Source organism: Stomoxys calcitrans, chromosome 3, assembly GCF_963082655.1.
Source record: "Stomoxys calcitrans chromosome 3, idStoCalc2.1, whole genome shotgun sequence".
NCBI lineage: Eukaryota > Metazoa > Arthropoda > Insecta > Diptera > Muscidae > Stomoxys > Stomoxys calcitrans.
The window spans coordinates 19324777-19351815 of record NC_081554.1 but is presented as its reverse complement, the minus strand read 5'-3'; the positions used below and the strand labels follow the sequence as shown (position 1 = coordinate 19351815).

Genomic DNA, 27039 nt, shown 5'->3' with positions numbered 1-27039 from the left:
GGCCCATGATCGGGTAGCGGCTAAACACAAAACACGTCAAAGTTTTGTTGAAATATAAGAAAAGAATAAGGAAAAAAAATTTAAAAGACCTTTTTTTTAAGAAAAAAGATAACACTCTAGAGTTGTTGTGTGTGTGTTTGTGGGCATATTTGCTTGCTTGTATTGCGGAGTGAGTGTTTGATCCGATCATTGTGTGTGTGTGTATGTGTGTATATGCTGCATAAATATACTACATTAGCAGTGAGGGGGACCAGAAAGGAATGAATGAATAACCTACCAACTAACCAGCCAGCCAGCCGACCACCTAAATAACACTAGCTGTGTTTATATTGCTGACCATACGTTGATCTGAGGTAAGTACCAGATTTATAATTTTGTTTTAATACTCCAGAAAAACATTTTACTCCCATGAAAACTTCTGAAATTACATAAAAGAAACTTATTTTTCCCAACAACATGATGTGTCTTCTTCCCTTCTATTTTGATTTCTCTCATATGGTTTCCCAAAGACTTTCTTCTTGAAAATGCGCACCATCTCATGCCCTCTCCCTAAAGATATTTCAAAATATGGGCCCAAATCAATGTGTCAGCCATCCAGACATACACCCAGTGTAGTTTCGAGCACTAACAATGATCATATTCCAAAAATAAAACAAAATTTTCTAAATTTTTGTAATCTAAGCTAAGTACGTGTTTGTCTGGGGTTTGTAGTGGGTTGGTTAGCATTTGCCATTGTAGAAAAATGCATTGCTAAGCAGAGCATAAAGTTTTAGGCCAGCCAGCCAACCAACCATATGAACATGAACTCAAGTTCAGTATGTTTTTTGTTTTCTTTTTCAAATTTTGCTAATGCCCGTCGTTTTTGTTTTCTTCTGCATGGCGTTTTTGTTTCAATGAATCCGCTCGCTCCATGTCTAGAATTCAAAGGCTATCCATTGTCCACACCATTAAGCAACAAAGTATGTACTCTGGTGGATAAAATGACATCAGTTGTTGTTGTGGTGTTGTGTGTGACACATAAAAACTCTTTGATGCAAACAACTCTGTTTGTCCTCTCAAAGTCTCCATCACCACTCAGATAAACAAATGAAGTAAAATAAAAAAAGAAACAAATCTAAAGACATTATAAAATTTTGTTTATTTTTGTTTATTTTTTTTTATTTGGCCTACGCCATTCATTCATCCGCTTATGATTGACGATGGGGCCACGAAAGTGACCGACCACCGTCTCGTGTTTGTGTTGTATACGATGCTGTGTGTTGTGTTCCACTGCTGCTAGCCCCTCATTATTTAATTCATTAAATGGTCTTGAGTCCCCAAACACTTTAATTGAAATTGACCACAACAAATTTTGTTTAATTTCCAGACTAAAGCGCTAAAGAACAAATGCAAAAAATTAAAGCATGCAGCAACAACTTGGCAACAACAATCTAATGCATAATGCACTAAGTCTTTTATTTACTATGTGTGTTTTTTGTAGATTTAGTCTATAGCTGATCTCATCTCTATTTCCATTTGCACATCTCCTCCATGGAAGGAAAAAACACATGTTTCTAATACACATATACCACATGTCTACCCTGCGCATAGCGTTTTAAGTATCATGTTCTTCTTTCCATGCCAATGGAACAACAAACGACAGGAAACTAGATGAAATAGATTTCAGTAATATATTATTAGGTTGGTATGATTCCCATGTGTCATGGCCCAATCAAAAACTGGGTTCAGTCATATAATTGATAGGGTAAAACAAGCAAAAATGGGATAAAAATCAATAGGGTGGCTAATGACATAAGATCTTTTGGTACTTAAGAAGTAACGTCTATGGACTGATTTTTATAAGGTCTATATGCCAAATAAGGGTTGCCAATAGTCTGTGAATGGGATTGACATCGAAAAGACCCAGATATAGCCTCCAAATAACCCTCATTGGAGGGCTATCTAGAGGTTGAGTGCTCGGACCCCACTAAACCCAGAATCAGCGAGCTGAATCTGGGAATAAACTGGGTAGTCAATAAACGTAAGCGGAATTTGTGGCTGGAACACCTGGAGAAATGTTACTTAGGTACAGGTTTAGGCAAGCTGTGGTCTACTTTTAACCCTAGAATACTAAACATAGCCTGTGAGGCGAAGTAGTTTTTTGTTTTTGTGATATCTTCTGATCGCTCACTCGTATCAAAACCTAGCTAGTGCACAAACGGTTTTGGATTTGCGCGTTTGCGTTGGTAATATACAGACACGTGTAAATTTTTATTTTTTTTAAGTGAAATATGGATTATATATAAAAATCGCCTCCCAGGCGAAGTTTAGGATTAGAAGACTAAAAAATATGTTTAGTATTCTAGGGTTAAGTCACTCTCGAACCCCGATAGAAGGGATGATAGGGCCTCAGTCACTTTTGGCCGCGTAACTGTGACCGACCCGAAGAGATGCGCCAGGCTAGGAGGAAAGCCATTCGTCATACCCGTGGTCTTCGAATCGTTGGACAGCCATCACAATTTACAGTGGACGAAGATACAAATGTAATTCGTGGCGCCAAGTCATCCAAGGCGTTGGGCCTCTACGAAATCTCTACACTGGTGCGGAGACCCTCCAAATCATCATCTTGTGGATAGGTATCCACCGCCCAGAAGCCTTAAGGTGGATCTACATGATTTAGAGCGTGAGGTTTAGCGATACAAGAGATAAACTCTAGATCAAGCGGGTATAGACAACATTGCCGTGAATAGCTACGGCTGAATATGGACCTTGGAGAACGACCGCCTCCAATTGTACCTGAAGAAATAGACCTTCCTCGGCAAACCAGAGTAGTTCTGGCTCAATTGCGTTCCGGCAGATGCAGCCACCTCAATTGCTACAGAGCAAGGATTGATTCCAACGTGCAGGATGTGTGCCCGATTGTGACCAGGGACCACACGATACAAGTCACCTCTTTAACTGCCCAGCCAGACCAACATGACTCAGACCAAGATCCCTCTGGACGCACCTTATCTTAGTCGCAGAGTTCCTGGATCTGTATAATCAACAGAATCAAACATACGAAAGATAGAACACAACACGCTGCTAAAACAAAATCTGGATCTACCTGGAGTTGAGTACCTTTAACCTGTCCTTAACTTGTCTTTGAACACTCTTATAGTACACCATGTCTGGACAATCCCATGGCAGCCGGTTGTATGTACCGGATTGACCCGATGAATTCCTTCATCGGCAAGGGCTACCGCCTCAGTGTACCACACACTGCTACTACAACAACAACAACCATGTCTGGAAGATAGGCAGAGTGAGTCTGCTACTGAAGCCTGGGGAGGACCCGAGCAAAGGGTAGTCGAACATATCGAGCTCTCTTCGCTCACCAGTAGCCAAGAGACGAAGACTGCATAGCACAACAACTGCTTTGCATGCCATCACCGTGCACATTTGCCGTGGCTTCAATCAGTTAGACCAGACCATGAGATAGGGCGTCCAACTATTTGAGGAAATCGCCAACGCGTCTGGTTCGCGAATTATCTGTATGGTTGCTAGTCATTTGTGGAATTTAGAGACAAGAAGTCGAAGCTCCTTAGAGTGAAACAAGGAGTTCCCCAAGGTGGGTGATATTTCCGGCACTATTTTACCTCTACATATAACACTGTTTCGCGAATTATCTGTATGGTCGCTAGTCATTTGTGGAATTTAAAGATAAGAAGTTGAAGCACCTTCGAGTGAAAAAGAAAGTTCCCCAAGGTGGAGTGATATTTCCGGCACTTTTTAATCTCTACCTATCCTCCATTGTACAATCATGGCATCACGCCGCCCAACCATTGATTACATCTGCGATAGGTTTAGAGTATACTTCAGCGAACTTGCCGCTTATTTTGCTGCAAGAGATTTGAAGCCACATTGTTCACTACAAATACGCGTTTGGTGAATAATCTGCTGAATATAAAAGTCTATGGAGAAACGATTCCGACCAATAAGTGTCCCAAAATACTTGGTATCACATTTGACAGCCCTTACACATTCTCCCCGCATGGCACAGCAATTTACGATAAGGTCAAAAGTGAAACAAGGTCCTCAAGTCTTGCCGGCAGCACTTGGGGTGCTGACAAAGAGACCAATTGCCCGATCTGTGGTCTCGCCAACTATGTGGCATGCAGTGGTATAATATTCATGTTGGCGAGTGTCTTAAAATTTTTTTCTATCGAAATAAGTGTCAAGATCGATAATATAGACGTTACACCTTTCGCATATATCATCGGGTCCTGAATATATAATAGATGTACGTCCGGAGGGAGTGGAATAGAGTGTCAGATATATTACCCCATTTTGGGGAAATCGTTATTCCACATACGACAGGCGATCGTGCCAGTAATTCTACGTTCAACATTTTAGGCCTGGCTGGAAGCACTTGTTGATGTCCTTAAAAAACGTGGCAAGGCTGGTTGTATAGGCTTCAATAGGTCAAGAGTCCCTTGGACCGCTCTAGGGCACGGTTTGAACTGCTTGAAGCATCGATTAATGTGTGTGGTGAACCGGCTATAGTGCCCATATCTAGAGCCAGTTAGATTCTTTGGTTTTGGTCCGGACATATAAAATAGGTAGTTGGTGTCTTGAGTTCCTGGTTGTGTGCAGGGCAGATAAATAGTGTAGTCTTACTTTGAAGATACGAGTTTAGTTTGATACACCATCCTAATCTTAATTGCAGTAGTTCTGGTCTTCCTAGACAGGTCTTTCTCGTTGTTGTAGCCACATTTTTAAGTGGAAGTAGCGATCCTCGTCAAGCTCTTATGGGTGAGCAAGTTCGTTCTGGTCCAAGGATTGGTTATTTAAAGGCCCCAAAAACTCGCCTTGTCATATCGAGCATTATAGGCACTCAGTATTTGTGCAAGAGCCAGTGTCGCCCGGCCTCCCACTGAGACTACGATCGATGCCGCCGATTGTCCGCGACTGCTGTTGCAGCTACTCCGTATGGAGCATTCCACTATCCGCAACCTGTGCTAAGCTAAGCTTCTCGTGAAAGCAATGAACACCACACAGATCGGACATCTATGTTCCAGCCCGTGTCGTGATCACATCTATCCCGTGGCGGGAGGTGTTTCTCGTCATCTGCAATGGGTGGCTGACGTCCAAAAAGGACTATATTCGACCCCGGCGAGGGAAAGCTGTGAGCACCACACAAATTGGAACTTTGAGGTCTGATCTGTGTGTTATTCATTGTGTTTATTGCTGTCCACATGTTGCGGATAGTGGAATGCTCCATAGCTGTAACTGCAATCGCGAACAATCAGCGGTATCTCACATACAGGAGCTTGATGAGGATCGCCACCTCCACATGAAAATGTGGTTACAACAACAACAACATGTAAGGTTTAGTTCACATTCAACATCGGTCCCTAAAATATAACCACCTTTTAGAAAAGGGTCCAGAAATAGGTTAAGGAATTTGGTTCGGTATTCGACTCAAGGTACATGCAAATTCTTTACCATCCTTGTAGATGTTTAGACAGAGGCTCAGCGCCTTGAATCTGCTGATGACGTTTTTAACAACGGCAAAAGTAATATGTGTTGGTAGGATAGAACGAAGTGTACAAATGTCTCTATCACTTTCCGTATGCTCAATAAACTGACAGTTGAACAAATTTCGGATTAGTCATTGGTACACTCAGTGCTGATATTAGCAAACACTATCTGCTGATATTAAACGAAACATTTCTAATTTTTGAATAAAACTATACAGAATTCTTGAATTGCTAAACAACAAAAGTTATCAAAATGTAGCAAATTCGAAAAATATTTATGCTAAATGCCCCAAAAATTAAGAGATAACATGCAATATAAAAATTTTTGATGTGTTAATGACATTTTAAACTATTTTCAACTTTTCACCATCTGAAAACAGCAGAAAATGTTTGCTCTTTTTTTTTAGCAAATAATTACTGCTGTCCAATTTTTAGCATATTTTCTGTTGTTACAGCAAATGTTTTTACTGCTTCTACCAACAAATTTCTCTGGGTGTACGTCGTCAAAAGTGACTGAGGTCATTATCATCTCTTTCACCGGAGTTCGAGAGTGACTTAACTAGAGTAACATGAAACGTCTTGCAAGAGGTTCTTATTGCCAATCGATAATATACGATAATATGGACACTTAAATGGGGGATTTCGTTTCTAACAATCCTTTTAAAAAATCTATTTCAAAAAAATATTTCTAAAAAATTTTTATATGGCCACCTCATAAGTTATAATGTTATTCATTCGTCGCTGTCTACAAAAATGTTCCAGTATTCAAGCATAATGGCAAACAAATTTAACTACAAAAAACTTCATGCCTTAAGTTTTGTATATGTCTTGGACACATAATGTTTATTTTGTGATTTTCTGCTCATATGTTCTAAATGTGGCCCAGTCGTCCGGTCTCTCAAAGACATTGTCTGTTTATTAACCAAGCAACCAAGTAATAATGCTATGTGGTCGGCAATGCTTCAACTTATTGAGTTTATGAATTTTTTTTTGTCAGTCAATTCCTAGCATCTATAAAAAAATCAATATTTGCAATATTTCTATTTAGAAATGTTTACATTGGAATAATAGCAAGTTTTAACCCCATGGGTAAGGGAATTACCCAAGTATTTCTGCCCTGAATAGTTGTATTTTTTTTTTTAAATTTTGTAAGTTTTAAAAATTGTTTTTTTAATATTACAAATTTTTTTATGATATATTTTTATATTTGTATTTTTCATCAATTTTTATTGTCTTTTTTACCATTATTTATTGTAGGGGTATATTCATTTAGTCATTCCGTTTGCAACACATTGAAATATCAATTTCCGACCCTACAATATATATTTCGTATCGTCGTAAAATTCTAATTCTGGACGATTTAACGATATCCGTGTGTCTGTCCGTTTATTCGTCTGTCCGTCCGTCTGTTGTAATCACTCTACAGCCTTCAAAAATTGAGATATTGAGTTGAAATTTGGCACAGATACGTCTTTTTAATGCACGCTGGTTAAGTTTTTGAGCGGGCCAAATCGGATCATATTTGGATATAGCTGCTACATAGACATTTGTCGGTAATGGGTCTAATGCCCATAAATGCTTAATTTTTTATTCGATTTATTATGGTTCATATCGGGCTATATTTGGTTTAGGGTCAAAGGCCCATAAAAGCTGCATTAATTACCTGATTTCGTTGAAATTTGAAACAAGGATTTATTTTAAGCCTCCCAAAATCCGACCTAAATTTGGTTAAAATCGGACTATATTTAGATATAGCTGCTATATAGACCGATCTGCCGACAAAGGGTCTGAAGCCTATAAAAGCTTTATTTATCACCTGATTTCGCTGAAATTTGCAACAGTGAGATATTTTAAGCCTGCCGACATCCGATATAGGTTAGACCGAACTATATTTAGATATAGATTCCATATAAACCGATCTCCCTTTAAAGGGTCTGAAGCCCATAAAAGCTTAATTTTTTAACCGATTTCGCTGAAATTTGAAATAGTGATTAGTTTTAGGCCTCCCAACATCCGACTCGAATATAGTTCAGATCGAACTATATTTAGATATAGCTGTCATATAGACCGATCTGCTGATAAGGTATTTGAAGCCCGTAAAAGCTTTATTTTTTATAGGATTTCGCTGAAATTTGAAACAGAGAGTTATTTTGAGCTTCCCATCATCCGTCCCAAATATTTTTCAGACCGAATAGCTGCCATATAGACCAATCTGCTGTTTAAGGGTCTGGAACCCATATAACCGAGGTGGTGGGTATGCAAAGTTCGGCCCGGCCGACCTTAACCCCTTTTTATTTGTTTCATATTTTGAAATACTTAATTTTTTTAGTTTTTTAAAATATATTTTTTTAGTTATTTTCAATTGCTTTTATTTTGTTAAAATTTTTTATTTCAAGTTTTTGTGCTTGTTAGGGCGAAGATCATTAAATTTCAAATTTTCGTTTGTTTCCCATTCGAGACGATCTCAATGATCGGGGATTTTCTTTGCAATTGGAAAGGAAACCAGATATCGCAACACACACCAACCGCTATGGGACGCATTTCGATTTTGGTTAGAAGATTTTTCAACCATATTAGTTGTGATCAAGGGCCGTGCGTTGATATGTTGCATTTGTATCATATTTGTTGCGAAAACGGCTCTATGATACAAATAACCCACTAAAAACGCTCGACAACCCTGTCTATTAGCTGTACTTTTTCCCAATGCATGTGTTCGTGTAATTACAGATTTTTTGTCTGCAACAATTACACTACCTCCATGGTAGTACATGATTTAGTGCACCTGTTGGAAGTTGTACTTATGGCTTCGAACGCCATAAATACGGCTCTCGCTGTTGCTCCGTGTGCCAAGGTTCGAATACCGACCGGGCTCTGTCGAAATTTTTCATTTCATTTTGCCTGTAAGAGCGAAGATAATTAAATTTAACAATTTTCGTTGGTTTCTATTTATCTTTTTTACTTTTATTACTTTTTTTAATGCTTTTTTTGTTTGTATTTTTTTTAATTTTGTTTTATATATATAAACGGACAGGACTCATTGATATATAAAAATTTAGCCCCTGTGCTTTAATGAAATCTTTATTTGCAAATTTTTGCTCTATACCTTTCGGAGGTCACCGTAGCGCAGAGTGTAGCATGTCCGCATATGACCCTGAACGCCTGGGTTCGAACCCTGGCGAGACCATCAGAAAAAATTTTCAGCGGTGGTTTTCCCCTCCTAATGCTGTCAATATTTGTGAGGTACTATGCTATGTAAAACTTCTCTCCAAAGAGGTGTCGCATTGCGGCACGCCGTTCGGACTCGGCCATAAAAAGGAGCCCCCTTATCATTGAGCTAAAACTTGAAACGGACAGGACTTATTGATATGTGAGAAGTTGGCCCCTGTTCCTTAGTGGAATGTTCATGGGCAAAATTTGCATTTGCAATTATACCTTTCTTTGGATTCTTATATTTGGGGTGGGTGGCGCAATCTACTCCCGTATACCTTTCATTTGAGCCCCATATTGATAGCAACGTTCAATTTGTTTGCTTGGAGGAGTTTTGGGGTCAGGGCGAGAGACATCCTGGGTACTTGGATACCTTCAATTTGATACCCATGTTATCCTTTTCGAACGGATAAGGGTTCGCCCCTTCCGATATCAACAAATTATAAAGCCTATTCCTTCTTTCCGACCAAATCGTATTCTACTCCCGAATACCTTTCATTTGAGTCCAACATTGTCATAATCGTCCAATAAACCTATTTTAGGTTTATCAAATAAAGTATATATCAAAAAAGTATATATCAAAAAAAGTATATATCAAAAAAAGTATATAGCCGTTATCAAAAAAATTATGTAGCCTATGTTTTCTTCCAGACCAACCTACACAATCTTCGAAAATTTCATTCGGTTCATCCGTTTTTGAGTCAACAAACAAACAAATTTACAACCTCTCAAACATACAAACAAACACAAATTAATTTTTAAATATATATTTAGTTTTTCTTAATTAAACTTATTTCAAATTTTTTTTTTTACATTTTTTTGTGGCTTTGTTTTGGCTTTTTTCATTTTTTCTGTTTTTTTTTGAGATTTATTTTTTCTGTTTATTTTTTTTTATTTTTTCGGTTTGTTTTTTTATTTTTTCTGTTTATTTTTTATTATTTCTGTTATTTTTTCTGTTTATTTTTTTATTTTTTCTGTTTATTTTTTTAATTTTTCTGTTTTTTTTTTAATTTTTTTCTGTTTTTTTTAATGCTTTTTGTTTTTTTCCGTTATTTTGTTTTGATATATTTTTTTGCTATGTTTTTTTAGTTTTCGTATTTGGTTTTTTTCTAATGTTTTCATTGTGTTAACTAATTTTTGTTATGCTTCATTTTTAAATTTTTTATTTTACTTACTTTTCTTAAATTATGTTTTAATAGTTACTTTATAAAAAAAAATATTTTTATATTTTTTAATTTAAAAAATTTGCAAAACATTTTTTTAAAATTATTTTAAAGTATTTTTAAACTTTTTTTGAAGCCTCTTAAATGGTTAAACATTACCATAATCACTTCATCGACTCGGCAAAATAGCTGTCTAGATAAATACAACACAAACAAATTCCACAATGTCAATATTTACCAAACAAATGAGATAAAAAAACTCTTCTCTCAAAATTTCATGGCTTTATTCATTCTACGTTCACATTTTAAATGGGCCCCGGTGGCTATATGTGGTGTTCTATGTACCAAGACAATTTTCACAATTAGTTAATAAAACATAATAGGATGAGCTCATTTTCATTGTTTAATAAATCCACAAGAATGCACTCGTTAAAAAAAACCAACCCCCACGTATGTATGATGCATGCAAGCGAACTTTTTTTTTGAAATAATTTTCAAATCTAAATTTAAAAATGTAATCAGTGAATGACCTCTTATCGGAAACTTCAAACTTGGTATCAATTGACACAAATTTAAAAAAAAAATTGTCAACGAGTAGTGAAAGTCGCCGATTATGACGTCTCTATGCCTAAAAGGTCAATTCACTGTTTTGGAGAGTACTAAGACCTTGTTCTATATAATCAGAGAATTTGGTCAAGTTGTTGTCTCTCGTATTAACACAAATAATGAAATCCTTTAAATTAATGCCTTATTCTTTTTTGAATGAAACACAATCTTAAATTCAAAAATTCACCATAATGTCCATAACATATTTTTGTTTTTGTAAGATGCTGATAAGGATTTTGTTTTTAATTTCGAATATTTCTTCTTATAATTGAGTCCACATGTCTGAGTATGGGTTTAAGAAAAAAAAAACTGATAAAACAAAAAAAAAAAATAAGATTTAAAACAAAACTATAAGGCTGTCTTAAGACCAAAACTCTTTTTATCGCCTTTGCCTGCCATGCATGATTCAATGTGTGTGCCACACTGCGCTCTTAGTGCTTAGTGTTTCGTTATGTGTGGGGGATTTTCGAAATTGAATTCTCAGTCTGAAAGCGGTTCTGGTCGGGTTCGGTTCTTTGCGGATTATTGAGAATCCAAGTAAACGGGTTAAACTATTCTCAAATTAAAAAAAACATATAAAAATCTGGATAAAATTTATTTGTTACCTCCGGTATTAACCATTCCACATAAACCACATTGAAACACTAATTTTTTCCATTTGGAATAGTTATGTATGAATATTAAATTGTGATTACAAAAAAATAAAAAAAAAACAAAGATGATGTTGCTGTGTTGTGTTCTACAAAGAAATATGAATGAATGAAAAGGAAATGAAACTAAAAACTAAAAAAAATCCACTGATAAGAAAGGTTTCCATCACAAATTCTAGTTAAAAAAAATGGCGGAAATCGCATTTTGGATTACTTTCACTTAGGCAAATGAATTGAGAAAATATGCCATCCATACTTTTAGTTTTGGATAACTTTCATTCAAATGGATTGATAAAAACTTGCAGCCATTTTGGATAACCATTTTTTTTTAAAGGATTAAAAAAAATACAACCAGTTCGAACAATACCTATTTCCACAGGACTTTCATCGTGAAGGTTCTTCAAAAAGATCTTAACAATACCTATTTCCACAGGACTTTTAATCATGGGTGTCATCGTTAAAAATTCTTTAAAAAGATAGGCCGTGCCCGGGCACCAATTTCTCCCATGCATTTGGTCGTATTCACTTCACCTTTTTGATGTAGAGCTGAATCCGCTCGAAAGTCTTTCAATTGAGCTATGGAACAAAAATAAATTTTTAGAATATTAGCAAGAAAATAAGTTTTTAAACTTAATTGAAGAAGGAACTAAAACAAAAAATATTATACGTCATTTTATCAGTGATATTGCCAAAGACGCTATATACATAAAATACAAGCATTAGAAGGAATCTTTAACCGAATATTCATGGCTCGATTGTATGTTGCAACCGAACTTCAGTTGCATTGCCAGCGGTCATTTCACTATAAGAAATTTCCATTTCTGCAATGAATTGCATAAGTTTTTACAATTTACTTAAGAGCCGTAGTTCCAAAACACTGATATTGAATAGAATTGAAAAAGGTTTCCAACTTTATACTTACTTATATTTCATGGTTTATCTGCTAGAAACGCCACAATAGTGGAGTTATCAACTCAATCTATAATCAACTTAATCAACTCAATAAAACAAGTTAATCAACTCAATAAAACACTATTGCTCCTCCTTCTTAAAACAAACCAGTAAGGAAAGGCAAAAGTCGGGCGGAGACGACTATATAATACCCTACACCACCTGGTGTACGTAGTACTTGTTATATCTAGAAATTATCTCGAAACCTAGTCAGACTTTAATTTGGATACCTATTGAAATATCAAATAGAATCTTGTAAGATTTTTTCTACGACAGGACAACATCCTTAAAAGGCCATATCTGATAAAAGACTATATAGGGGAGTTATATCGAAACATGTGCCAACTTTGAAGACACATTCTGGGACGTCAAATAGAACATCTCACGCCCTATATTGTAGAGATGTGACGAAAATTGTGGCTTTTATTGCCTAAAAAGTCCATATCACATAAAATATATATATTGGAGCTATATCTAAAGCAGGACCTATTTTAATAAAATTTTGCACACGTATTGCAACGTCAAATAAAACATCTCGTACAAATTGGACGAAAATTGTAGTTTCTACTGGCTAAAGTCTATTTCGGATGAAAGATATATCGGGGACCTATATCTAAATCTAAACCGAATTTTACGAAATTTTGCGCACGTGTTAAGACGTCAAATAAAACACCTCGTACTACATCTTGTTAAGATCGGACTAAAATAGTGGCTTCTACAGCATTAAAAGACCATATCGCATTGGGACTTTAAATAAAACAACGCATGCTAAATTTTGTAGAAATCGGGTCAAAATTGTGCCTACAGTCTTTAAAGTCCAAATCGGATGAAAGATATATATGGGAGGTATATTTAAATATAAACCGATTTTTATGAAATTTTGCACACATGAAGGACCAAATTGTGTCTGCTACAGCCATAAAATTCCATATCGGATGAAAGTTATATATGGGAGCTATATCTAAATTTGAACCGATTTTAATGAAATTTTGCAGTCGTAATGAAACTTCAAAGAAAACACTTCGTGCAAAATTTTCTAAAGATCGGACCAAAATTGTGGCTGCTATAGCCATAAAATTCCATATCGGATGAAAGTTATATATGGGATTTTGGCGAAATTGCACACATATGAGGACATTGAATAAAACACCCCATGCCAAATTTTGTAAACACCGAACCAAAATTGTGGCTTCTACAGCCTTAAAATGCCATATCGGATGAAAGATATATATGGGAGCTATATCTAAATCTGAACCGATTTCGTTCAAAATCAATAGCGGTCGTCCTTGAGCCAAAAAAGTGACTTGTGCAAAATTTCATGACAATCGGACAATAAATGCGACCTGTAACTTGATCACAAGAATACATGGACAGACAGACGGACCGACGGACATAGCTTAATCGAATCAGGAAGTGATTTTAAGCCGATCGGTGTACTTATTAATGGCTCTAACTCTTCTTCTTCTAAGCGTTGCAAACAAATACACAAGATTATAATACCCTGTACCACAGTGGTGGCGTAGGGTATAAAAATCCTATGGAATTTTTCTATATATCTGGAAAAAAGTCTTCCTGCAGATGCTCCAGATGTCGAATCGATCAGCGATATCGAGTGGAGAGTCTCAGTGAGAGGCCGGATGGCACCGGCTCTTGCTTAAATACTGAGAGCCTATGATGCTCGATACAATAAGGCGAGACATTGGCGCCAATTGCCATCATGTTCCCGCGGCGATCGGATTGACCGGAACGAACTTGCTCACCTATAAGAGCTTGACGAGAATCGCCACATCGACATGCAAATGTGGCTACGACGACAACAAGAAGGATGGAAAGGTCGCGAGCAGTGTAGGAGTGTCAGAAGGAAATTAAGGCCATTTCTGAGGATGGTACGATCCGCATCGTTTGGCTGCCGGGCCATAGCGGAGTAAGGGAGAATGCAAACGATTTGACTGTAAAGGCCAGAGGACTGCCGTCAATAAACTTTGTTAATCCGAAGCCTTTCGGGACGACTCAGTCCAAGTAATGCACGTGAGCGATGAACGCGCTTGTAACATTGAGAAACAGCGCAACTGTCAGCAGGGCGTCGTAAATCCTATGAAAAGCTCGGGATTGTGAGAGGACGAGGCTATTACTGGTGAGATCACGAGCACACTTATGCAGACAAGTGTTAGCATGTGGGAAAGATGATAAGACGTTGGAGTATTTCTTACGTCATTGTCCGGCTTTCGCGGCTAACAAACGCCATGACTTAGGTGAGAGAATAATACTAGACATTAACCGGCTCAGGGGCGGGGTATGGACAACAATTAAGGACTTTGCACTGAATTCCTGACTTAGATGTTGTTCAAGGTAACTTCTTAGTTTTTACAAGCCGATTGCTGTCATAGGTGTATGTTCACAATGGCATGGGGTTCCGCACCCTCTTTTCAATCTAGCCTTTCTAACCTAAATGGGGGACATATAAACCTACTACTATCGAACTTGGGACACATAGGTTTTGAAGATTACAGAAGAAGTCACCATGCAAAATTTCAGCCAAATCGTATAACAATTGCGCCATCTAGAGGTTTAAGGAGTAAAGTCGGGAAATCTTTTTATGTGGAAGCTATATCAGGTTATGGATCGATGAATGTTTGAAATCATAACTGAAGTCTTTGTACTGAATTTCTACCAAATGGGATAAGAATTGCGACCTCTAGGCGCTCAAGAATAATCGGGAGATGATTTACTCGGGGAAGCTGACATGAAGTGTTCACAATTCAAAGAACCACAGTTGTTTTTTTTTATTTATTCAAATGACAACTGCTCGATATGTCTACCTTTAGTTTTAACATTTGCTATTGAAAAAAAGATTTGCACGAAAGTATCAGCCTGTTTTTTGTCATATATTTTAATCCTTACCTTGCTCTCTAAAATGTCCCAAATATAAATGTACAATTTTTGATTTAAACGTGCATTATGTGACGGTGCCGAGACTTGTTGATATGTCCATGCGCGACGACCGAAATGTTTGGTTGCTCTTTCGTAGGCGCAAATTCTCGTATGTGAGCACGATTAAGTAATCACGATCATTTGGAGAGCTTACGAATTACTTAATTGGGAAATTTTTCTAGTCAGAGAAAATGATATTTGGAAACTCACCACGTTCGTGCGAGCGCAGCAACTCCTTTGCTCTTCCGAAGAGTCTTAACTTTTTTTTTTTTTTTGCTTTGGAGTAAGATTGTGTGCATTTTGAAACTTGTAAGGTTAATTCTTGAGCTTGATTTTTAATATATGTTGATATTTACAAATCCAATATTTACATTACCACCAAGGCGTGGATTTCGTTTCCACGCCGAATCTGAGGTGTTTTGGATCATCACCATGTCGTTTCAGCTAGTCTGTATGGGAGCTATATCTAAACAGGCAGTGACTTTCGACGAATTTTCAAGTAAAAATCCATCCATTTCCAACAGCCGTGCCAATTTGATTTCTTGGCGTTCCAAGGGCGCAATTATTGTGCGGGACAAACTCACAGCAGAGGTTCTATAGTCTCTTCTTGCTCCACGTGTTTACAGCTTCTGAAAAAGTCAGTCTGTCAGCATGTTTTCCGATCAGGCAGTGACTTGTCATGACAATATAACTGACACAATAACTAAGACGTCTGTTGTTCACAGCTACAGCAAAGCGGTATATCTCTGCAAGTCTAGATTAGGCCATATAATTTTGGAATGTTTATTGTTCAGCCATCTCGTTGAGAGATCTACGACAGTCGAAAATTCAATTCAATTCAAAGTTGAATTCAGAAATATGTTCCCCAGAGATTAAATGGCTGCCTGGCCAATATGCCAATAGTCTTTGTAAGGAAAAAACGCATATTCAATTAAAAAAATTATTGAATATTTTAAAATTTTCAATTAATTTTTTAATTGATTCAATTAAAAAATGATTGGACATTTTTAATTAATTTTTTAATTGATCCAAATAAAAAATGATTGGACGTTTTTAATTAATTTTTTTAATTGATCCAAATAAAAATGATCGAAAATTTTTTTTATGTAATTTTTGAAATTCGGTTCGTAGAATCGGCTGCAATTGGAGTGCTAAAGATTTACTGGAATGTGGGACGCATGGACGTTCCAGTTATATCGTAGGGGACGATGTGATTTATGAAGCTTAAATAAAATCAATTTCAGGCTACATTGCAGATATTATAAAAGAAGGAGTATAGGGTAATAACAGCAATTTTTAATTCAAACATTTTTCGATTCAATTAAAAAACATGTTTGATTGAATTAAAGTTTTAATTGAATACAGCAATATTCATTCATTCATTCAAATACAAAAAATTCATATTCGATTAAAAAAATGATTAAATCAATTAATTTTTTAATTGAAAACGAATTTATTTTCAATTAAATTTTTAATTGAAAATTTTTTATCGATTTTTTTTTCGGTGTATACTAGAGCCGACAAAATGTTGATGGCACTATCTATATTTAATTTTTTGACTGAATATCCAATGATTTTTTTTCGATGGATACTGTCGCAAAAATTTAATTTTTTGGAAAACTAAACTTTAAGATACATTGAGGCTATAGAGCTCGCAATTTTCATCGGATTAGGCAACCATTTTCTACAATGATTTCTCTCGTGACTTCCAACTGACTTTACTAACCTTGGTTTTATTTGTCTGTGCATTGATATTGCTTCTATATAAACGGATCTCCTAATGTTTACTTTTCATTTTCGTTTGCAATATAGATGATGGAAAATAAACGATAGTATTGATACTATCGATATATATATAAAAATATCTATATATATATTATTAAAACTATCGAAAATATCGAATGTTATAGTTATAGCAATTGGGAAAAGTGTTCTTTCCATATCCTCAGCATGTTATCTGTGTCAGTTACCGTTATGTAGATGTTGCCTAATAGCGGAATAATCTTTTTCGATTGGTGTTATCTGATATCGAGAAATCTTTTAAGTTTTTAGGAAGCCGGTTGTATAATCTGGCAATTCTAATTTGAAATGATTTATTCATATAACCTTTGGCCATAGGAATGATAATCTGATTTCGTCGCGTACGACCAAAACTAAACGAGACTACAAGGAAACGGGGTGATTGCACTTTGAATATTTTGTGGAAAAATATCAGACATTTGAAATCAATAAACTTTAGGAAGGAACACAGATAACGGACTACCAATTTAACAAGAGCTGGTGCCCCCGCTCGATACCGCTGATTGTCCGCGATTGCAACAGCTACTCGGTAGAGAGCATTCCAATATGCGCAAGCTGTGGACGCGCCCACCTAAGCTTCTCATGACATCGGTGAACACCACACATATCGATCTTACCATTCCAGCCTGTGTGGTGCTCATAGTTATCCCGTGTTCCATATTTAGGTATAGCTCTGTTCTGTTATGATTGTCAACACTCTATAACATGATAGACATATACCAATGAATACTCTTCTTTCCCCTTTACTCCTTGAAAAATGTTTTCCGAATTAACTGAAATTTTGCACTACTAAATACCAAATTTTCTATGAACATTCCATTGAGGAACAGTGAATACTTCTCTCATATCAATGAGTGTAGTCCGATTAAAGTTTAAGCTTAATGAAAAGGGGCCTCATTTTTAATGCCGAATTCGAACGGCGTGCCGCATAGCGGTAAAGAAGTTTTAACATGGCAGGATACGCTAACCTCTGCACCTTGGTGACATCCATGGCGAAACAATCATTTGTACAACAACCACCAATCATATGGTGCAATCCGCCATCTTGCCATCAAGCTGATCGTTGTTTTGCCAACACACGCACACTAATTTGTGTGTATATACGTGTGCGTTCATGAGCAGGGAATGCGAGAAAGAAGATAACAACAGAGAGAAGCTAACAAACATCCGATATCTTAATACCGTCAAACCTGGCTAACTGTTAACAGCTGTTCGCATAAGACCACATTTTTAAATCCGCCTTGGTCAGAACACAAACAAAAGTACTGTATTTGTATTTTATTATGATAAAACCCATACAAAGACAATGTCTTATATATATTGGGTTGCCCAAAAAGTAATTGCGGATTTTTTAAAAGAAAGTAAATGCATCTTTAATAAAACTTAGAATGAACTTTAATCAAATATACTTTTTTTACAATTTTTTTCTAAAGCAAGCTAAAAGTTACAGCTGATAACTGACAGAAGAAAGAATGCAATTACAGAGTGACAAGCTGTGAAAAAATTTGTCAACGCCGACTATATGAAAAATCCGCAATTACTTTTTGGGCAACCCAATAGCATGGGTTGGTAAATTGATTTAAATAGAACAATAATTGGTAAAAAATATTTAACAATTTAAGCAAAGTTACTGATACAATATATATATGTAAATACAAACAAGTAAGAGCGTACTAAGTTCGGCCGGGCCGAATCTTATATACCCTCCACCATGAATCGCATTTGTCGAGTTCTATGCGCGGTATCTTTTTTTCGTCAAACAAAGAATATTGAATAAGAACTGTTATGCTATTGGAGCTATATCAAGTTATAGTTCAATTCGGACCATAAATGCTGAACATTGTAGAAGTCATTGTGTAGTATTTCAGTTCATTCGGATAAGAATTGCGCCTTGTAGGGGCTCAAGAAGCAAAATCGGGAGATAGGTTTATATAGGAGCTGTATCAATGCTGAACATTGTAGGAGTCATTGTGTAATATTTCAGTTCATTCGGATAAGAATTGCGCCTTGTAGGGGCTCAAGAAGCAAAATCGGGAGATAGGTTTACATTGGAGCTGTATCAAGCTATTGATCGATTCAGAACATATTAGACACGTATGTTGAAGGTCATCAGAGAAGCTGTTGTACAAAAATTCTGCTAAATCGGATGAGAATTGCGCTCTCTAGAGGCGATCCCAGATCGGTTTATATGGCAGCTATATCAGGTTATGTACCGATTTGTGCCATACTTAACACTGTTATTGGAAGTCATAACAAAACTTCTCTTGCAAAATGTCAGCCAAATCGGATGAGAATTGCGCGCTCTATTGGCTCAAGAAGTCAAGATCCAAAATGGGTTTATATGACAGTTATACCAGATTATGAACCGATTTGAATCATACATAAAACAGTTGTTAAAAGTGATACCAAAACAATACGTGCAAAATTTCAGTCATATCGGACGAGAATTGCGCCCTCTAGAGTCTCAAGAAGTCAAGATCCAAGATCGGTTTACATTCCAGCTGTATCAAAACATGGACCGATTGGAACCATACTTAGCGCAGTTGTTGGAAGTGATACCAAAACACCACGTGCAAAATTTAAGTCAAATCGGACGAGAATTGCGCCCTCTAGAGTCTCAAGAAGTCAAGACCCAAGATCGGTTTATATGGCAGCTTTATCAAAACGGACCGATTTGGCCCATTTACAATCTAAACCGACCTACTCTAATAAAAAGCTTTAATCCTTCGAAAGTTATCGTGCTTTCGACAGACAGACGGACGGACATGGCTAGATCGACTGAAAATGATATGACGATCAAAAATATATATACTTTATGGGGTCTCAGACGCATATGTCGAGGTGTTACAAACAGAATGACGAAACTAGTATACGCCCATCCTATGGTGGAGGGTATTAAAATAATGATTTTTTGGAAATTTTCAAACAACTTTTTGGGTGGCCCAATTGAAATTAGTGTACGCCCATCCTATGGTGGAGGGTATAAAAATAATGATTTTTTGGAAATTTTCAAACTATTTTTTAGGTGATCCAATTTCAAAACGTTTTGATATTTTCCATCATTTTTTTTAATGAATTAAAGTTTTTAAATGATCAAAAAGTGTTTTCTTTTTACTTCAGCGATAGTCAAACTCCTCCTCATCGCTGGTTTTGCGGTGTTGGCTTTGAAGCCGGACGATATTTTCAGAGTGTGGTCTAATAAATGTTTTGAGCTATTGGGGGTAGATCCTTGTTATATAATGTCTTTGTTCAAAAATTCTACATATGTAGCTCTATCAGGCACTTGTTAACGTTTGTTTGACCTTAAGAATTAAGTATTAGGAAATTTATCTTCTTGTTTAAAAAAAATTGCATTTGAAAATGTGTTTCTTTTTTAATTTTTATCAGAAGTCTTTAGTGGAGCATTCTGTTACCATTTGTTGTTGTTTAAATGACGTTTATCTACAAAATGTTTCTTTTTTACAGATCCATAACTACTAGAGTTCAGAACCTTTTCTACCAACGATCTGTGTATAATCGAAATGTCACCAATATTTAAGTAAGTCTACATGTGTATCATTGCAAGGATTTAATATTAGAACTTTTCCTATATTCATAACAGGTGATTCTTTTCATCAAGCACCATGTGTTAGAAATTAAAAGGCAGCATACTTGACTCTAGAGCAACCAAGGAGGAAGTCATCAAATAGTAATAGCAACACAGTAGCAGCAATTCATTCATAATTCAGTTGTTGTTTTCTTGCTTACATAAAAATTTTATTAAACTTATCTCGACGACGTCGTTGCTGAGACGTCCATCGACGAAAGCCGACTTTGAAACGAAAGTAGAGCGCTTCGTTGGCTCTTTGTTGTGTGGTATGATTGTGCGTGTGTGATTACGACCACCGGAAATTTGTGAACTAAGTAGGAAAGAGCGCCCAACGACACCCAGGCAGGCAGGCTCACGCGACAGTCAGTGAGTCGGTCTATACATACCAAAGTACGTACACTGTTGGGTGTACTCCACATACCGCCACAATCTGGTCCATTAATCTTACAAGAAGCGGCGGACGAGTCACAACACACGCAGCAGCCAAGCGCAGCCTCAATAAATCAGCAAAAATAGCTTAACACCATGACGAAGGCATGGTGGGGCGGTGGCGCCCATTGCGGCCGCTTCACATTTATCAACAACCGAACGTTTTTCATTGCCATAGTATTTGGCCTTAGCATTTTGGTCTCGATCAATTCGTCGGGGGCCCAGCATGCAGGGCGTCGCGATCGTCCTCGCAATCCACCTAGACAGTATATCAAAACCCATCCCTGTGAGAGATCGTCGTGTTATCCGGCAACAGGCAATTTGCTTATAGGTCGAGAATCTCGTTTATCTGCCTCCTCTACCTGTGGTCTCAATTCGCCCGAACGTTTTTGTATTCTATCCCATTTGCAGGATAAGAAGTGTTTCCTATGTGACACTCGCGAAGAGACTCGCAATGATCCCTACAAGAATCATCGCATTGGTCAGATTATTTACAAGACCAAACCTGGAACTTCCATACCCACTTGGTGGCAGTCAGAAAATGGGCGGGAAGATGTTTCCATACAATTGGATTTGGAGGCCGAGTTCCATTTCACCCATTTGATCATGTCGTTTACCACCTTCCGTCCGGCTGCCATGTATATTGAGCGTTCGTTTGATTTTGGCCAACAGTGGACTGTGTATCGTTACTTTGCCTACGACTGTGCCGATTCATTCCCCGGAGTGCCCACAGTATTGCGTAATATCACTGATGTGGTGTGTACTTCGCGTTATTCCAATGTGGAGCCTTCTCGTAATGGTGAGGTGATTTTCCGTGTGCTGCCACCCAACATAAATGTCTCGGATCCCTACGCTCCCCATGTACAGAATATGCTGAAGGTAACCAATCTGCGTGTGGTCTTCAAGAAGCTGCATAAATTGGGAGACAATTTGTTGGACAACCGCCTGGAGAACGAAGAAAAGTACTACTACGGCATCAACAACATGGTGGTACGTGGTTCCTGCTCTTGTTATGGTCATGCTTCGCAATGTCTGCCCCTTGATGGCTCCGACACCAGCGAGCCAGATATGGTGCATGGCCGTTGCCAGTGTACGCACAACACCAAGGGTCTGAATTGCGAAACCTGCGAAGACTTCTTTAATGATTTTCCCTGGAAACCAGCCTTTGGCAAACAGACCAACGCCTGTAAGAAATGTGAATGCCACGACCATGCTGTCAGCTGTCACTTTGACGAGGAGGTATTCGAGCAATCTGGCCGTGTTTCCGGAGGTGTTTGCGACAACTGCATGCACAACACGCAGGGTCAGCATTGTGAAGAATGCATGCCATTTTTCTATCGCGATCCCAATGAGGATATTCGCAGCCCTTATGTGTGCAAGCCTTGTGAGTGCGATGCCATTGGCTCTCTGGATGAAGGTATATGCGATTCGCCCGACCCCGACTCGCCCGAAGTGGAAGCTGGCTCTTGCCACTGTAAAACAAATGTCAAAGGCAGACGCTGTGATACCTGCAAAGATGGCTATTGGAATTTAGTGCCCGAAAATGCTGATGGCTGTGAGCTTTGCAGCTGCAACATTTTGGGTACCGTAGATAATTCTGGCTGCGACATGATGACTGGTGAATGTACCTGCAAACGTTTGGTTACTGGCAAGGACTGTAATCAGTGTGCCTCCCAGACCTATGGCCTGTCAGAGTCGGAAGACGGTTGTACTCTGTGTGACTGTGATGCTGGCGGCTCCTATGACAACTTCTGTGATGTCATCACAGGCCAATGTCGCTGCCGTCCCCATATGACTGGACGTCGATGTGCCCAACCCAAACAGAACTATTTCATACCCCAATTGCATATAACACATGAAGCGGAAACACCGGAGATTTGCATAACCTACCATAACAATGGAAATTGTACGACGGTGCCCTTCCAGCCACACCCCGAGCGTATGCCTGAGTGGACGGGTATTGGTTTCATTCGGGTTCCCGAAAACTCTGAGCTGATCATAACTGTGGATGATATACCACGTTCCATGCCCTACGATGTAGTCATACGTTATCAGTCAAATTCGCGTGGTGATTGGGAAGATGCCTTCATAACGCTGATACGTCCCGATGAGGTGGATCCCGAAGGCGACTGCGCCGCCGCTGTACCACCAGGCTCCAGCATTTACGAGTCGCGAGTGCCGTTTGTCTTGCCCGAGCGTGAACGACAGGTAGTGGCTTTGCCTGAAGTCTGTCTGGAGGCTGGAAAGGTGTACAAATTCAAAATTCACTTTGAAAGACGACGCCACAATGAGGATAATCCCACCTCCACCATTCTGATTGATTCTTTGACTCTTATACCACGCATCGAACTGACCAGTGTTTTCCGGGGTTCACCAGATGCTGATGCAAGACGCCAGGAGTACTATCAAATGGGTTGCAATCAGTCCTTGTATGACATACGTTATAGCGGTTTTGCCGACCAACGTTGCAAGGAGCTGGAGGACTATGTAAGCACTGTCATTTACGATGGAGCCAGCATGTGCAACTGCAACCCCACCGGTTCGTTGAGTAAGGAGTGTGATGCCCATGGCGGCTACTGCCAATGTAAGCCGAACGTTGTGGGTAGACAGTGCGACCAATGCGCCACCGGCACCTATGGATTTGGCCCAGAAGGCTGCAAGGCCTGCGATTGTAACAGCATTGGGGCCAAGGATAACAACTGCGATGTGCTAACCGGTCAGTGTGCTTGCCACCCCAATACCTATGGACGAGAATGTGACCAGTGTCAACCCGGTTTCTGGAATTTCCCCAACTGCCAAGCCTGCGAATGTAATGGCCATGCCCAGCAGTGTGATGCCCGCACTGGCCAGTGTTTGAATTGTGCCGATTTCACCACAGGTTATGCCTGTGATGCTTGTCTGGATGGCTACTATGGCAATCCCTTCTTGGGTAGTGAAATTGGTTGTCGCGCCTGCCGGTGTCCCGACACTATAGCCAGTGGCAATGCTCATGCGGATGGCTGTTCCCTGGATGTACGCAACAACAACATGATCTGCCACTGCCAGGAGGGCTATGATGGACCGCGTTGTGACATTTGTGCCGACAACTACTTTGGCGACGCTGAGACGCCAGGAGGTTCTTGCGAGAAATGTGATTGTGGCAATAACGTCGATATCTACGACACGGGTAACTGTGATCGACGCACAGGCAAGTGTCTGAAATGTTTGTACGACACCACCGGGGATCACTGCGAACTGTGCCGTGATGGATTCTACGGAGATGCTTTGAAACAGAATTGCGTGGCCTGTGATTGCGATTTCTTGGGCACCAACAACACCGTGCAGTATTGTGACCGCGTGAGTGGTCAATGTCCCTGTTTGCCCAATGTGGTGGGAGTGCGTTGTGATGAGTGTGCAGTTAACCATTGGAAGATTGCCTCCGGTGAAGGTTGTGAGGCCTGCGAATGTGATCCCATAGGCTCCAAGTCGGAACAATGTAACCGCTACGATGGCCAATGTGAGTGTAGGCCAGGATTCGGTGGTCGTGCCTGCAATCAATGTCAAGCCAACTACTTTGGCAATCCCAATAAGGAATGCCATCGCTGCGACTGCGACCCCTATGGATCCGCGGACTTCCAATGTGACCGTGAAACTGGTCAGTGTGTTTGCCACGAAGGCATTGGCGGCGATAAGTGTAATGAGTGTGCCCGTGGCTATTTGGGCGAGTCCCCCCACTGCAAGCCTTGTGGCGAATGTTTCAACAACTGGGATTTGATTTTGAAGGAATTGGAAGAGGCCACTGCCCAGGCCATTAAACGGGCCAGTGACATTAAATTGATTGGTGCCACCGGGGCCTATACCTCAGAATTCAATACTTTGGACAATAAGCTGCAACATATACGTGACCTGTTGCAGAACACCTCGGTCAGCTTAAAGGACATTGACAGTTTGGACAAGGAGGTGGCCGAAATGAAAATGAAACTGGGTAAAGCTCATCAGAAGCTATTGGATACGGAGAACAATTTAGAGGATGTCTACTCAGCCTTGAGTTTGTCCGCCGTCGAGGTGGAGGGTTTACAAAATCAATCGGCCCTGGTGAAGAAACTTTCAAAGGAACTAAAGGAGCATGGCATACAACTGCAGGAATCGAATATCGAGGGTGCCCTCAATTTGACACGCAATGCTTATGATCGCGTCAACAATTTGTCGGCCATCAAAAATCAAGCCGAAGACTTTGCCTCAAACACAGAACGCAACTGCAAACGCGTAGAAACCTTGGCCAACAAGATGAAGGACGAAACGCCTGCTGTACAGGCGAACGATGAACTTATCGATCAATATCGCACCGAGTTGACTTCAATGACTGCCATGATACCAGAGCTGAACAACGATGTATGCGATCGTATGGGTGATCCTTGTGACAATATTTGTGGAGGAGCTGGTTGCGGCACCTGTGGTGGTTTGTCCTGCGAGCGTGGAGCTCTCACACGCACTGAAAAGGCCCTCAAAGTGGCCAAGGACACTGAACAGGAAATCAAAGAGAAGAAGGACCAAGCTGAAAAAATTATACGCTCCTTGTCCCAGGCTAAGGCGAATGCCTCTGAAGCGTATCAAAAATCCAAGGAGGCCCATGAAGATGCCGAACGCTATTTGAATCACACTTCTCTCAATATCAAGAGCGGCGAGATGATGATTGAAAGTCTTCAGGAATTCATGGCCAATCAAACTGCCTTGCCCAATGAGGCCAAAGAGTTGGCTCAACAAACGTTGAACTTGGACTTGACATTAGACCCCACTGAGATCCAGATGTTGGGTGGTAAGATTAACAATGCTGTCTCCTCGCTCAAAAATGTGGAATCCATCATTTACAATACTCGCGAAGACTTGCAGCGTGTCAATGACTTGCAAGCCTTAGCCAATGACACCAAAGAGCTGGCCAAAAACATTCTGCAGACTGCCAACACTGTGGTGGAGAACCTCAACGATGCCGACATTGCACAGGGCAAAGCCAGTGCGGCCATTGCACAAGCCAAAAGCAATATTGAGCTGGCTGCCCAAGATCTCGATCAAATCGACAATGAAACCGGCGAAGCTGAAGCCCCAGCCAATGCCACAGTACAACATGTCGAAGAACTGGCCAATAAGGTGAGCCGTCTGCAAAAGAATATTCTCAAGAACGAACTCGATGCCAAGGATGTTAAGAACGAGGCCGACAAAGTCAAGGAGTCGGCCAAGAATGCTCGTGCCGATGCCCAAAAGTTGCAATATTCCTCAACGGCCGCCAATCAAACGCTCACCGATCGAGCGGCCCGCTCCGAAAATGCCCGCGAGCGAGCCAAGCAATTGCTGCTGCGCGCCTCCATGCTCACCGTAAAGACCAAAGAGCAATTGCGTGAATTGAAACTCATGCAGGACTCGTACAAAGAGAAAAACGACAGACTACAGAAATTGCAAGAAGGTCTGATGCCATTGCACGACGAGCTCATGCATCATTCCAAGAACATACAAGCCAATGCTGACCGCTACATGCAATGTTAGAAAGCCAAATGCGTAATGGAAATGAAAAATTCAAAATGCTGTCCTCTCCGAACCGAGTTACCTACTTAAGTATGTTTTTTGGAAACAAAAGTAAAAGTCCCAAAAACTTGAACGAAAAGTCAAATGCTAATTTAGCTTTTTTAATTTAATGTCTGCCATTTCATGTCTACGAAAAAATGGGAAAATAACCCAACAAAGCCATATCGAAGAAACTAAATAAAAAAATATTTTTTTTTTTAACAAACTTTTTACTGTTTTTAAGCGAAACTCGTCTTCTTTTACATACTTTTAAGTGTAATCTTTTGAAATAAACCAATGTTATTAGAAATAGTTTTGTCGTCTATGTATTTAAGACCATTATAGCATAATTTTACAAAAACAATCTTCATAATTCTATAAATTTCAGTTTTTCTTGATTGTCTAAGAAAGTATTTCGTTGTTTCTTTTGTATAAATTTGAAATAGCTGCAATTTTCTACCATTCAATTGTCCTCACCCTACACATACGTGCCTTGTTTTTCCTCCTCCGCCAATGTTAGCCATAATTTAAATATTCGAATATGAAATTCAAATTGTCGTGTCACTTATTTTTTTAATGTATTTTAATTTTATATTTTTCACATAATATATACGGAAAGAAACGTACGTCGTACATACAAAATACATGTTGTGTAATAATAAATAAATAAAAACAAA

At 38.9% G+C, this 27039-nt stretch overlaps 1 protein-coding gene across 4 annotated transcripts; it reads left to right on the top strand.

The window, feature by feature from the left end:
• Nucleotides 1–27039, top strand: LOC106086421 (laminin subunit beta-1). 4 transcript variants are annotated; one of them, XM_013251102.2, is made up of 3 exons: nt 1–353; nt 20275–20347; nt 20411–27039. In XM_013251102.2, exon 3 carries the CDS (start codon nt 20924–20926, stop codon nt 26342–26344), a length of 5421 nt encoding a protein of 1806 aa, XP_013106556.1. In that variant the 5' UTR covers nt 1–353; nt 20275–20347; nt 20411–20923; the 3' UTR covers nt 26345–27039. The 4 variants fall into 4 exon arrangements, with proteins under 4 accessions (XP_013106556.1, XP_013106557.1, XP_013106558.1 ...); XM_013251103.2 differs by lacking the exon at nt 1–353 and adding an exon at nt 10959–11087; XM_013251104.2 differs by lacking the exon at nt 1–353 and adding an exon at nt 10959–11148.

Bases quoted from the DNA above. Each gene is read 5' to 3' on its own strand.
- LOC106086421 (XM_013251102.2), top strand. From the start codon at position 20,924: ATGACGAAGGCATGGTGGGGCGGTGGCGCCCATTGCGGCCGCTTCACA.